The sequence below is a fragment of the Falco cherrug genome, chromosome 1 (genome assembly GCF_023634085.1).
Source record: "Falco cherrug isolate bFalChe1 chromosome 1, bFalChe1.pri, whole genome shotgun sequence".
Classification (NCBI taxonomy): domain Eukaryota; kingdom Metazoa; phylum Chordata; class Aves; order Falconiformes; family Falconidae; genus Falco; species Falco cherrug.
Window position 1 is genome coordinate 82,539,882 of NC_073697.1, and position 14,144 is coordinate 82,554,025.

General features: G+C 42.9%; 1 protein-coding gene across 1 annotated transcript; it reads left to right on the forward strand.

Annotated features, from left to right (window-relative positions):
• The first annotated feature begins 1,211 nt into the window (after positions 1-1,211).
• MSMO1 (methylsterol monooxygenase 1) lies at positions 1,212-9,727 on the forward strand. Its single transcript, XM_055702188.1, has 7 exons — positions 1,212-1,298; positions 1,588-1,654; positions 2,867-3,176; positions 4,214-4,362; positions 5,243-5,369; positions 7,099-7,253; positions 8,744-9,727. The coding sequence occupies exons 3-7, from the start codon at positions 2,922-2,924 to the stop codon at positions 8,949-8,951; spliced, it is 894 nt and encodes a 297-aa protein (XP_055558163.1). The 5' UTR covers positions 1,212-1,298; positions 1,588-1,654; positions 2,867-2,921; the 3' UTR covers positions 8,952-9,727.
• Positions 9,728-14,144: the final 4,417 nt, after the last annotated feature.

The window sequence follows — 14,144 nt, forward strand, 5'->3', positions numbered from 1 at the left end:
ATATACTGTATGTGGCCATGCTTCTAAAGCAGCTCATTTTTATTCGTTCTTGGACGGCCTCCTTTCTAACATGACCAAAGTTATTGTCATATTTGAGACATTTTCTTCTAATAAAAGTTTGTATATTGCTTCCTAATGCCAACATATGGCTTAAAACACGTGTTTCTGAATGCAAGTCTCAAATCAAAGAATTGTACATCGGTGAAGAGGTTTGGGGGTGGGGTTGGGGTTCTAAAGACCTGAATGCAAGCATATTGAAAAGAACTTCTGAGGTTTAGGAACTGATCATGTAAATATCGCTCATTTGCAGCAGGTCTGTTGTGGAAAGCTTTGGTCTTCAGTGAGTGAAGGTGTAGTGGCCACCTCCAAGTTCCAGCGAAGCTCATGGCTTGGTGTGGCGCAGGGTTTTGGCAGAGGCTGCATTTACATCGATGATGGCGTTTCACTGTGGGTGCCGGGGTGTGACACGTTGTGGTAGCGGGCTTCAGCAGGAACTTTTCACTGAGGCTGTGCATTTGTATTTGTAGAGTTTCACCGGCAGGATGCCGAACTCGGTGCGTACGGTTCTGGCCCGTTGCCACCCTGCCATACCTTGTGTTCGTCATTTATTTATGCTGTGGGCGGTTATGTCAGTTCTCCTACGCAAGCCCCTGTGCCCCCGCACGGTCGCCACCGGTCGCGGCTGCGCGCCCACGGGCCGTGCCGCCCCCCGGAGAGCGAGAGGGCGGTGGCCGTGGGGCACGGCCCGCTTCACACGCAGCGGCGGGAACGAGCTGCGGCGGCGGCTTCCCTCGGAACGATCGTCTCCTTCGCACCCGCGGCCCGCGCTCTGCCTGCCTGCCGCCAGGCTGCCTTTCTCGGCGGTTTCTGCCGCCGGTCCCGCCCGGGCCGGCCGTGCGAAGAGCAGAGGCGAGCGCAGGGGCGGCACCCCAGGGAGCGGCACCACCGGCGGCCCCGGGGCGGCTGAAACGCCGCGCCCGCCTCAGGTACCGGTCCCCGCCTCATCACGTCTCCGACGTCAGCCCGCGTCCCTCCCGCCTCATTGGCCGCGGGCCGGGGTCGCACTATCCTCACTCCACCCCTTCAGCCAATGGGCGCGCGGGAGCCGCAGCGCCGTGCCGGCCCTCCTCACGCCTGACTCTCCGCCGCTGCCGCCAGCCAGCCAATGGGCGCCGCGCGGGGTGTTGCCGAGCGGCCAATGGGAGGGCGCTCTTCAAGAGGCGGCGGTGCCGGTGCCGGCGGGTGTTATTCCTGTGGCGGGCGCGGGTGTGGTCGGTGCTGCTGCTGCCGTCACCCAGGTGAGGGGGCGCCCCGCCAGGGGAAGCCGAGGGCGGGCGGGCGGGCTGGCTGGCTGGCTGTCGCGGCCTGACCCGGGGGTGCCGCTGCTGGGGTGTGGGCGCCCGTCCGGCTGTGCGGCTGCTCCGCGGGGAGGGCTGGCCGTGCGCGGGTGCTGCCGGCCGTGCGCGGGTGCTGCCGGCCGTGCGCGGGTGCCGCCGGCCGGGCGTCTCCCCTGGGCATTCCCCCGCCGCCGCCGCCATCGCCCCGAGCGCGGGTGGCGTGTGCCAGGGTCTCTCCTCTTCCTCACAGGGGCCGCGGACGGTCTGGGACCCCGGAGTAGCCTGGTCCCTCGGCGAGCCGGCGGCGTTCCCGGAGGGTGAGTAGCCGCGTGTGCCCGCCCGTCGGGAGCTCGGGCTGGAGGCCCGCTGGGCGGCTGCTGCCGCGCGTTCCCCTCAACACGGTGTCCGTCGTGGTGTTCGTGCTTTAATGGGAGCGATAGCGTCGTGGTGCCGTTGCCAAGAGGGAAACACGCCAACTGATGCCAGATACCGCGCTCGGTGCGGGGTTTGTGCTGGGCCCGGCCCGGGGGCGGCGGCCGGGGGCCCGTGACCCGCAGGGGCGGCGCGGGGCGGCCGGGCAGCGCCTGCGGGGGGGCTGGGCTGGGGCCGGGCTGCCTGGGGAAGGGAAGCCTCGGGGAACACCTCGCTGCGGCCTTTCGGTAAGTAAAAGGGCCTTACAAGGACCATGGAGAAAGACTTTTTGTGAAGGTCTCTAGCAGCAACACGAGGGGCAGCGGTTTTAGACTAAAAAGGTAGGTCTGGATTGGGTATATGGGCATAAGGACAGTGTTTTTTACTCTGAAAGCGGTGAGACACTGGAACAGGCTGCCGAGGGAAGCAGTGTATGCTTCCATCGTTGGAGGTATTCAAGGTAAGGTTGGATGGGGCTTTCACCTGCCTGATCTGGTGAAAAATGCCCCTGTCCCAGCCCAAGGGGCTTGGACTAGATGACCTTTCCCTTCCAACCCAAACCAACACTCATTCTATTCTGTGGAAGCGGCAGAACTTTGGGGTGCCTGCAGGAGCACTGCTCCTGTGCTTTTGCAAACTGTGACAAAAACTCCATTGCTTACAGAGAGGTGGATTGCCTCGAGCCAGCTGCAGTCTATAAAGGCAGTCTGCTGTGTTGTAGTTTGTGTGGATTCTGGCTCACAGCTATGAGAAGAATGAGGCTGGATAATCCAGAGATTGGGGTTGATTTAATTTTTAGATCTGACTTGAACCTCTCTGTGATCTTTTAGTACAGAATACAATTATCTTGCAAAAAGCTTGAAATGAAATTGGGTAATAATTAATATTTTTTTTATCCCTTTGCTCCTAATCTCAAAACCTGAGAGCTGATTGCCTTTCAAATTGGTTTGCCTCTCAAACCAATCTTAAGCTTTGTTCTTTTAGACTGTTCTGTAGAAAGAGAATCTGCTTTTCCCTTCCCTTTACTTTAAAACTAGGTGACAGCTAACATAGGTAGCGTGGTTTTTTTTTCCTGAAGGTGAACTGCTGTTTATTATTTTTTTTCTCAAAATGTGCAGGTTACTTACAGACAACTGTACCAGAACTATAATTGTGATGGTTTATGTTTGAACGATGGCAGTGAACGACAGTGTTAATATCTTGAATTCTGCTTATCTGGCGGTGGAATATATAGACTCCTTCTTGCCTGACAATCCTCTGCAGCAACCATTTAAAAATGCCTGGAATTACATGCTGGATAACTACACAAAGTTCCAGATTGCAACTTGGGGATCACTTATAGTTCATGAAGTTTCGTACTTCTTACTCTGTGTACCTGGATTTGTCTTCCAATTTATACCATACATGCAGAAGTATAAAATTCAGCAGGTAAGACAGAGTTGTGAACTACAAGCTTACTGATTTGTCTGTATAGATGCGTGAAGTAGAATGTATAACTGCAGTATCCTAGTTTCCAATTTGTATGACTCCATTTCTTCTATCACTTGGACGTCCTGGAATTGACAGAAAAAAATTCCAATGTGTGTGAGGAGAGCAAGAGAAGTGAATTTTGAGGAAGGAAGGGAGTTTTTTCTGAGGGAGGGTGTCCTTTCCACCATGGTGGTATAAAGAGAAAAGTGTATGTCAATCTTTATGTTAGCAAAGTTATCTATATAGTTTATGTGTCAACAGGGGAAGGTGTAATAGCATCTGGTAGTAGAGGTGTGTCTTGATATTATGAAATAATTAAGCAGTGTGCTTATTTAATAGCAAGCATCTCTTTCAGAGAACCTCTATGCGCACTGTCTTGAAAGGATTTTGAAGTTTTTTAACGATGGAGAAGCCTGGGATGGACTGTGTGCTCCTAATTGATAGTAAAGTCACAATCTGTATTTAAGGATGGTAATTTTCCTCCAGTTCATTGTAATTTGAATTGGAAATTAATAATGCCAGCTCCTAAATTACTATAGGAATTAGTGAAATGTCTCCCTGCAAAAACTAGAAGTTATCAAGGTAACTTACTTCTTCATAGGCTTGTATCTTCAGCATCTTTGTATTATTCTAGCTGTAGAAATACATTCTGTGGTGTAAAGAAGAAAAGCGAACTTAGATTTGCGTTCAGCTGTTGAAAATAAAGTGCTCCTGCTAACTGATAAAAAGAATAGTTTGGGGCAACTGGCAAAGACAACTTCTGTTGAGAGGCTTACTTCATATTTTATAAAAAGCTAGCTTAGAAAAATGAGGTTTTGAAAAAGCTGAATCCAATCCCATGTAATTTGTATTGCCTGAGTTAATTTTTATTATTGGAAGACCTGCTATCTGTCTTCCAAGGTGAAATGGAACTGCCTCTAAAGTAGTTTTTGCAGCACTATGGTTATGTGCAATAGAAATATCTAATACAACTGATTCTTTTTGCTGCTTCTTAGGATAAACCAGAAACATGGGAAAAACAGTGGAAGTGTTTCAAAACGCTGCTCTTCAATCACTTTTTCATTCAGCTTCCTCTGATTTGTGGCACCTATTACTTCACAGAGTACTTTAACATCCCGTATGAGTGGGAAGAGATGCCTAGATGGTAGGTAGATTTTTCTTACATGTTGATGCTGAGTATGTTGAAGGCAGAATATTTAACAGATAGCATCGTCAATTCTAATACACAATAATTTTTTGGAGATGTGAACTGTATTTGTTAGTCTTGCTTCTGTTGATGGTTAATTGCTAGAAGAGCTGATTAAAACTTACAAGAGTTCTTTAAATGGCCCCAAATGGATCTGATACTCAGAAGGGAGATTAGGAGGGAGTTTATGGAAGCGAAGCAAGCTTCATGACGGCATGGGTTTAATACTGGATTTCTGGGGGGGTTTATGCAAAATTTTTTTATTCCTCCTAAGTGTTTCTTCCCCCTCCCTTGTTTTATGTCATAGCAGCAGTGTGTCCTTCAAAGGAGACAATGTACCACCTGCTTGACATTTTCCTCCTTATGCACTAAACTGATGTACTTTTAAACAAAGCTGAATTAATTATAAATGCTGCCTCCTCCCCCACGCCACCCCTGCCTCGATAGTGGTTCTTTGCAAAAGAAGGTCATCTTTCTTGGAATGCTATTTTCTGTTTAGTTTAGACAGCTGACGTAGCTCTGTATTTTTATATCTAGGCCATACACAGTCTATGGGTGTTCCTTACAGACTGCACGTGTAACATTGGAAGGACAGCTTGCTATACTGCGTGCTGACTCCCTTCAGCATATCAACACATGAGCTGATAAGCCCAGTAGCCCATGTACCTGGTCATTAACATTTTTAGTATGTTAAAAAGACAGTGTTAATAATGCGCTGTTATTCAGTCAGTAATAGGCTGAACATTTCCTACCCTTACTGGTAGATAACTGTTTTCTCCATCAAGATTGTGCATCTGCTAGTATATTCTATAACTAATAGCTCTTCTGCTTTTTAAAGGTATGTTCTGGTTGCCCAGTGTTTTGGATGTGCAGTGATTGAGGATGCCTGGCACTATTTCCTGCATAGATTGCTGCATCACAAGAGAATATACAAGTATATCCATAAGGTTCACCATGAGTTTGTTGTATGTATTCCTTGATATTTTTTAATAGTTTTTAGTATATAAGGTTTCATACAACTTGTTTAAACATCTTATTTGAAAGACTTAAGAATTTTGTATCCCTCTAATACTGTGATAGATGTCTTTTCTTGAGCTCTTTGTCAGGAACAGGCATCCATTTTGTTTCTGAAAACACCTCCTGTAATTTTATTTCATTTAATGGAAATGAAAGAGTGCACTCTTGCTAAAGTTTGATCATATCTGTGGAGCTAGGTGCAGCAGGCTTTTAGAAGTTAATTATAGGTCTCATTGTTAGGGGAGGGGAAATGATAGATTTCTGGTTTTGATTGTTCGTCAGTTCTCCACCATTTAGGGTGTTGTTTAGGGCATACTAATCCCCAGAAGATGAACCTGCACAGCCTGGGTGTGTGCATCATGTGTGCAGCATACTTGATTCGGGGAAGGATTGTAGCTTTGGGTATGGGCCTCGTGGAAGCAGTATAGCCAGTTGTGTGAATCTGCATGGAGAGCACAGTGCAGCATGCAGATATATTGGGTGGCTCTGTGTGTATCGGGTGTTGGAGCTGACACTAAGCACAAAGTAATGAGCCGTGCTTGGCTGGAGGTGGCACTGTCTGAGTAAGGTAGGGTGCAGCAGTGCCTACACCTGGTAGTATCGCCGTGTTTAGATGGCACTGGCTTTGGGTCACAGAAGTGTTAATGCTACGGTGTGTGTGTTGTGTTTCAGTGTGTAACTTGTACTGTGCCTAAGGTCAGCTGCAAGCTGCTGGGTTAGGGCTGGTTTATACAGACTGCCGGTAGTAGAGAGGCTTGGTATTGATTGATGCGTTCATATTTATGTACATCTGCAGCAGCAGATACTGTTTTCCTCTTGCTCCTGGCAGCCCCTCAGGTTTCTGACAGGAGCAGCTTCTGCCCGTTACTCTTGAGAGTGGTTAGTAGTTCATACGGGAGTCATCTGTAGACTAATGGCAGTTTCACTAAAAACTCTCCCTGATGGTAAAAGTCCATAAGCCAAAGTGGACTTTATTTTTCTTCCGATAACCAAACTTAAAATCTTCAGCATTAGATCAAATTTTTTTAAATTGTTCTTTGTATGGTGTTCTACTTCTGAAAACTCTCAGTAGAATGTTTTTTTTGGTAAACCAAATGTAGGAATGACTGGGGTGTGTGTGTGTGTATATACACACACATATGTAAAGGAAAGAAAATGTTTTACTTCTGTCTCAAACATTTGAAGGGTAGAAATTTATTTTAAAAAAATCATCAAAGTTGAGGGATTTTTTTATTTTTTATTTTAAAAATAAACTAAGTGAATCCCGATTCTGAAAATATTTTGGCTTCCTTCTTTCTTCTGCTTCCAAGACTAGATGCATAGCAAAACTGATAGGAGCTTGCCAAACGCTTTAATATTCCTGAAATAACACACTGGCCTGGGGTAAGGGTAAGCCTAAACAAAAGGTTTCAACTAGTAGTGAAGTGTTTGGAATCACTAATGGGATGATAATCCTTATGTCTTTGGAATACTGTTTTCCCAACGAGGAGCTGAACACCCGTGTTAAGGCCTTTGCTCAATTGTACCATTTCCTTTGCCCACAACATCATTCAGTTTGTCCTGTTGTAGTCTTGTGGGGTGCTGGGAACGGGAGAGTACTGCAAGATGGTGATTCTGATTTGGGGGTATATAAAATCAAAAATGGTGACTGTTTTCCTGTCTGTTACCTCTTTATAGTCTCCATTTGGAATGCAAGCAGAATATGCACATCCTCTGGAAACACTTATCCTTGGAACTGGCTTTTTTATTGGGATTGTTGTTTTCTGTAACCATGTGATTCTTCTGTGGGCGTGGGTGATATGTCGCTTGATGGAAACCATTGATGTACACAGGTGAAATCCTCATTGCCTTCTCTTCTCCCTAAGTCTGTCTCCAACTTACCTGTCTCTGTCATTGAGATTTATTGTTTATTTTGCACTGAAATGCTTTTACCTGTCTTACAAAGAACAACATGCCTGAACAGTTACCAGTTTTCTCTTTTGAGGTTGTGTTAGTAGCAAATCTTGCTGATTAAGAGTGTAGGCTATCAGCTAGAGCATGACAAGGAGGGTTTCAGAAGCTAGATGCCTGATTAGGATGTCTGGCTGTACAAATTAGGATATTTGGTGTACGAGTGATCTTACGCATGTTAGAACACCAAAAATCAATTACAAAAAGTGATATTCCAGCTAAGATTTTTTTTTTCCATTTAGTACTTTGTCAGACAGTTTTGCTGGACAAGAGGAACTTTAGGCTCTACAACCACTGTCTGTCTTTAAAACAACTACATAAATTGCTTTTGTCTGTTTGTTAATTGTAAATACAAAGGACAAGTATTCCTGTTTCTGTAGTAAAACTGACTTCTTTCAGATTTGGCTCCACAATCCTAGTGCAAATCCCAGTAGGTTTGGTTGGGTCCATCTGTAAATGAATGAGCTTTTCTTCCTGTGCTCAAGAGGAAGAGGGCAGTAGGAGTTCATTTTTAAAATGCCAGTATTAACACTTGACCTTACGTCTTGTAGATACGTTAGGAAGCATATGGTGTCTTCTTGTAAGCTGTGTCAAGTGTTTTAGTGGAATGTGAGCTACTAATGAACTCATTGTACAAATCATTGCGGGTTTCATTATATGTTGCTTGTAGACTGAGAAGTGTATGTTGTGACATACCATGAAGTAATTGATGCAATACAAATCTCCTTTGACAATTACGTGAGGTGTTTGTAACAAGTCACCTTGCACTCTCCCCACTAGGTGGTGGTAAGATGCCTTCCAGTACTACTAAGCAAAAAAGTTGAAATCCCTCTAAACGAAGTGCTTTTAATATTATTTTAATTGTATATTTCAAACATTTGAAGAACTTGCAATAAGCTGAAAATAAGACTAGAAATACTACAGTTGTAGTTGATCTGAGATGCTGTTTGAGGAGGAGCTGAGCTGAGGTTCGTAGCTTGTCACGAAAAGATAGTGTTACTGTTCCTCCTTCCTAATGTCACACTGAGTCAGGAAAAGGTGCTAAGCCAGCAGGAGGTCACCCACTGTGAGTTTATTTATTTATTTATTGGTGACTTTCTTGAATGTTTTTGTATTGCCAAGTACACTGAGCTGAAAAGGCCAGCGAGTACCAAAGCTGTTGTGGGGAGTTTACAGAAGTATTTGGCTAGGATAGGAGGGGTCTTGTTTTTCATATTACGCCAGTATTTCAGTGATTATGGCAAGGTCTTATAATACCAAAAAATCTTTTCATTTTATATAAAAATGACAAGTTATGGCCTATGTTTTGTGTTTTATGTCTGGAAAAAGTCCTCACTCTAGTTACTTTTTATCTTTTTTTCCTCCCCTGTAGTGGTTATGATGTTCCACTGAACCCTCTTCACTTGGTGCCTTTCTATGCTGGGGCTCGTTTTCATGATTTCCATCACATGAACTTTATCGGCAATTATGCTTCAACTTTCACGTGGTGGGATAGAATCTTTGGTACAGACTCTCAATTCATTGCCTATAAAGAAAAAGAGAAGAAGCAACAACTCATAACAAAGAAGAAGGTTAACTAGATTTCCAGTGTAAAAATTCTGATGCTAATACTGGTAGTCAACTTTTGCTTTTCTGTAAAGCAAAATAGGGATTGGGTGTTAAGCATAAATCTTGTTCCTTGGCTACTAAGTGGTAGGCAAAAACAGCTAATTACACTGCAGCATCTTCCTAATGGGAATGCTTTCTATTTTATACATAAGCACTGCATATATTTTAACTACAGATTTAAAGATGATGCAAAAAAAATGAGATGACTTGTGTCTATCCTTTTTCTTTGGGGGGTGTGTGTGTGGAAGTAATATTCAGTTTTATCTTCAATGTTGCCCACTTTGGATCCAGGTGGAATTGTATATGTACACTGAAATTTGACTTAGTTTTTTTAAAATATATATTCTTAAATTTGTAATTTCAAATAGCAGAACATATTAACTAGTATAAGAACTGTATTATTTAAATACTGGATAAAAGTTGCTTAGAACCAAAACATCTGTTAATGGGGAGCTTGGACTGGCCTTTTGCACACTGGATAATGCGAACTGTTAATAACTGAATACCTGGCTAAACACGAGTTAGCAGAGACATTCCTGATCCAGATTTATTACGTTATTTTAGATTACAGGGTAAAAAGAATAGAAGTTTTTAATTGAAGAAACTGTTTTTTGCTGCTCTTTTGAAGTTGGTCTGTCAGTGTACTTAGCATTTACATTACATTCTTGTCTGTGTGTTGTAATTTGCTGAACTGACTTGTTGCTATATTTGCACTTGTGACTGATGAAATAAATGTGGTTTGGTTTGATGCGTGTATTATACCTTTCATACGTTTTTTAAAAACAAAGCTTTAATAGAAACCATATAGGATATAGTGTCTTACTCTGTTAATCTCTTTAATGAAGCAGCATTGTTTCTGTTAGTATGGTCTACAGCAGTTAAACTGTTAAACTTCTTACAGAGACAGCAGTAAAAAATGGAGATGGAGAACATCTTGTAAGTACCGCTGGTTTGTGTTTTGAGGGACTGATTACATAGCTACTCAGTGTAGTGACAACTTTTGGGCCAAGTGCATTCTCAAGTTAAGCTACAGCTTTCCAAACTAGAATCTCAAAATCTACTATTTGAGTTGTACTCCTAATAGAAGCAGTAGTCTAATATTGTTGAATCTACTCTGTCTGTTGCCCAGGACATAACAGTGGAAGTATTTAAGAAGGGCTTAACCCTTGCAAAGGTCTTGCACTTTGAAGAGCAGCTGACATGAAAATACAGACTTCAAATACCACTTCATCTACCCTGTAACCCCTTTAGAGACGCTTAGAGTGTTTTGCTTATTCAAAACCACCTGAGTTTTCATGCCGCTTCACATGAAGTCTGGTGTATGTAATACTCTGAACAGGCACTCCTGTGGAAGTGCAGATGAGATCAGGTGTCTTAACAAAAAAACCAAGGTGTTAATGACATTCAGAGTGATTCAGATATTACTTGAGATGTGGGAGTGGTTCAGATTCCTCTTCTGCATGTGTTTTGTGGAAGCTTTTACTTCTCTGTCTGTATCCCTGTTGAATCAGTGTTATTCCCCTTCTCTGTAAAAGGAAGTAAAAAAACTTGACTGCGGCAGGTGAATGGAAGCTGAAATCCTGTGTTCACTTTATAGCAGAGACTGGTACTTAAGACTTGCTGAATCCATACGCACTGCCAGCCTGAACTCTCCAAAGCAACCTTTTTAATCAGATTTCAGAGATGGCCATTATCCTCTTTGCTTTTTCAACTCCCACTCTCGTCCTGCAGCTGCAGCCATACTTAGCTTTACTTTACTGAACCCCTAGCCTAAAAATACAAAGAGCTTTTAGTGCTTCGGATTTTTCCTGCATACAGGATTTTATTCAGTGGTTCTCAGCCTGCTGGCTTGTGCCTATATGCACCCTGTCACAAAATTGTGTACAGCTATGACCCAGTTGCTTAAATACCCCAGTAAAGGTATTTGTAAGAGCTTGGTGCCTCCTCAGCTACTGGAGAGCTCAATCAGAGCACTAAAAGCTTTAGGATGACTTATAATGTAAAAACATATATTCCGTTCTTCAAGAGGTTTTTAAAATAAGGAGTGTAATTTTAACACGTTGCTTACGCCACCAGTTTAGGTAGTGCGCATGGTGTTTGCTTTTTTTTTTTTAGGTTTGTTGTTCAGCCCTTGAATCCATCTTTTTCTGACACCCATTGCTATTTCAGGGGTTTGGGTTATTTTACACGTCCTTAGTGTACGATGTGATGACATCATTGCTTTTGATCTTTCTTTAACAGATCTCTGGAGAATTATGCAAGCTGTGCTTTATAAATTTAATTTTTGCTGAAAAAAATGTGCCTCTGTTAGAGAGAGGAACTTGCATTTGAAAATGACAGGCTTGTTTTGCCGCAGGACTCGGGCAGACCTGCATTTTACCACCGCACGCCGCCTTTCAAATGCAGAACCTTGTATGTATTACCGAACGTAGTGATGCTGCCTGGTGAATGACCTGCTTCATTACTACGTATCTTCTATGAATATCAAGAACTATGTCAGGAAATTAGATTTTTGAGGTTTTAGGCCTTTTATTAAATAAGACTGCACTGATTTTTTTTTTCATATTTAGTGAGAGACAGTATAGAGAGTGTGTGCCATTCTGAATACTAAAAGGTATTTGTGCAACAGCAAAAAAAATGAGAGCAATGTATGGGTAACAGTCTCTGGCTCTTCACAAGGCACAACAAAACCTCACACAATCTGTTGTTCTTTATCCTCTTTAGCCAGGAGACAGATTTAACTCTTAGAAGTGGTAGGATAGGGGAATAAGAGGGGGAGCAACATCTTCCACAACTTAATCTTTTTCTGAAAGTCCAGTTTAGTTTAAGTAATGCTTATCTGTGGGAAATAACAGCTCGTACTCTCCCATAGGACATGACAATAAATCAAGTCCTGTAAAAGCGATGAATTAATTTCTTGGGTTTTGTGTCAAAAAAACATGGAAACTTGAAAAGTGTAATGAATTGTTAAGATTAGGATTGCAAAATAAACAACTGCTTTTGGCTGCTGATGTGGAATACTAAGTAAGGTTTATGTTACACTACAGCAAAGCTTGCCAGAAAATAATGATTGATACTATGATTTTATTTGTAGATTATATGACTTAATTTATTTCCATCACTGAGTTTATAATGAGTGACTGCTGAGGTAGACTGTTTTAAGGTAATTTTAAAGAAAAGTGCAGTATGTTTCTAGATTTTAACATGCATTTTACTGAAAAATGATACCGAAACCTACATTATGGCTACAGCTAGTTACTGCTGACTGTGGTGCCTGGTCCATTGCTTCCAAATCTCCATCCCGTTGCTGCTGCCTCTCTCTGCCAGGTGCAGCCTTTGGGTAAGTCTCAGCCATCAAAACCTGTAACTGGCAGGTTTCAACAGAGTTTTTAACAGGGAGAAGGCAACCTTTTGCCATGGGTTCTAGTTATAATTTTCTATCCGTGAAGGTAGTAAGCACAGCAATCAAATTGCTTTTTAATGGTATTTTTCACCAACTAACTGGATTATATAATGTCTTCCACAGCAAGGCGTAGCCTCTGTTTCTCAGATCCCTTCAGTGGCTTGTCTCTGGATTGTCAATGTCTTGTTTCACCCATAGATATCAGAACTGTGTCCCCGGATCATCCTTTCTAATACCACCTTGGCGGTATAATCACATCCTTCCTCTTAACCGTTGTCCTTCTGTCTAAACATTCAAAGATAAAATTAGCTGTTCTGCACCACTATGCTGGAAAACACAGTCAAGTTACCCATTTCTTGTGTTCTCTCCATGCTACCAGCAATACTGCTTGCCAGACTGTTAGGAGTGTGTTTTGTATTTCTTGCTCTTCAGCATAATTTGCAATTTGCTGCTCTGAAATATTTAAAAGTGCTCAACTTACCAAGTAATCTAAATCACATTCCAGACCCGCTGTATCTTTATTATTCACTGGTTTTTGTCATCTGCAAATTTTAATCAGTTTTGATTCACATTTATGTAATCACTGAATAAATTAGCCCCCGGACTTGAAATACTAATTGTTGTGTTTCTCTGTGTGAGTGTTTGGTGCTGTAGCCGTGCCATCTCTCAGGAACGGCATTGCAGTTCAGTCTCCAGGACCTAACACCGCTGCAGTGATTACTCCCGCAAATTGAAGGAAGGGGCAGCAATAAGCCACAGCCGTTTGTGTAGTTACACAGCGTGTAAGTGCAAACGTCAGGTACATAGATGTGAAATTTGAGTTGCAGCCTATGAACAGGCTCTGTGCAGTATTGTTACATGTATGGGGGTTCACCACCACAGTAAGCTCATGAACACCTGATAGGGTTGAGTTTCAGTAACATGGGTGAGTCATCTAACAGGTGGGGAGACAATAAAAGATTCAGTCTTGCAATACATAACTGGAAGGTGGGGTAGTTTTGGGTTTTTTTCCCTTTCTGTAACCTCCTGCTAACTGCCTCGTCTGTATTTGCATTTTTAAATATTCATTCTTTTTTTGTTTATATTTCCTTTGACCTGCCTTTTGTTAAGCCTGTTGTCAAAGTACTGAAAACGCCACAACTTTCCGTATCTCAACCCTGTTTTGCAAGCAGCCAAGAAACAGAGCCACTGAGTTGTGTGAGACATTGGGGAGGTTGGTGATAGAAGCTTCTGCCTTGACAGTTTCCAGTGACCAGAGCTGCCAGGTATAGTATGTGTATATAATAAGCATTCAGGCAAGTTTTGTGAAAGCTTCTTCCACAACTTATCTCTACCTACTCGCCCAGAAAGTTGTCAACACTGAGATCAACTGTTCCCTTTGTAAAATTGATTGGAACTATTCTATCTCTATCATTAATTTCTTGATTGAAACCCTTCCTAGCCTTTACCTGGTCCTTTAGGACATATATGGTCCATAGCTGTTTTCTCTGAATAGCTGTGCTGTGTGAATACCCTAATTAGTCTTTCAGATTTTTTCCAAGGCTTTCCAATGCGATGTAACTGGCTACTAGCAGGCCCAAGATAGCCCTCCTCCGAGGGGGGCTTAAAGACCAGCTGGTGATTTGGTCTTGCTTATCTGAACACGCTTCTCCTTATGCATGCGTTATGGCCAGCATCCTACTTGTGTTCCTAGTATGTTAGAAAAAAACAGTCGTCTTCATGCAGTATAATGCACCCTCTCACTTCTTTCCAAATATAAATC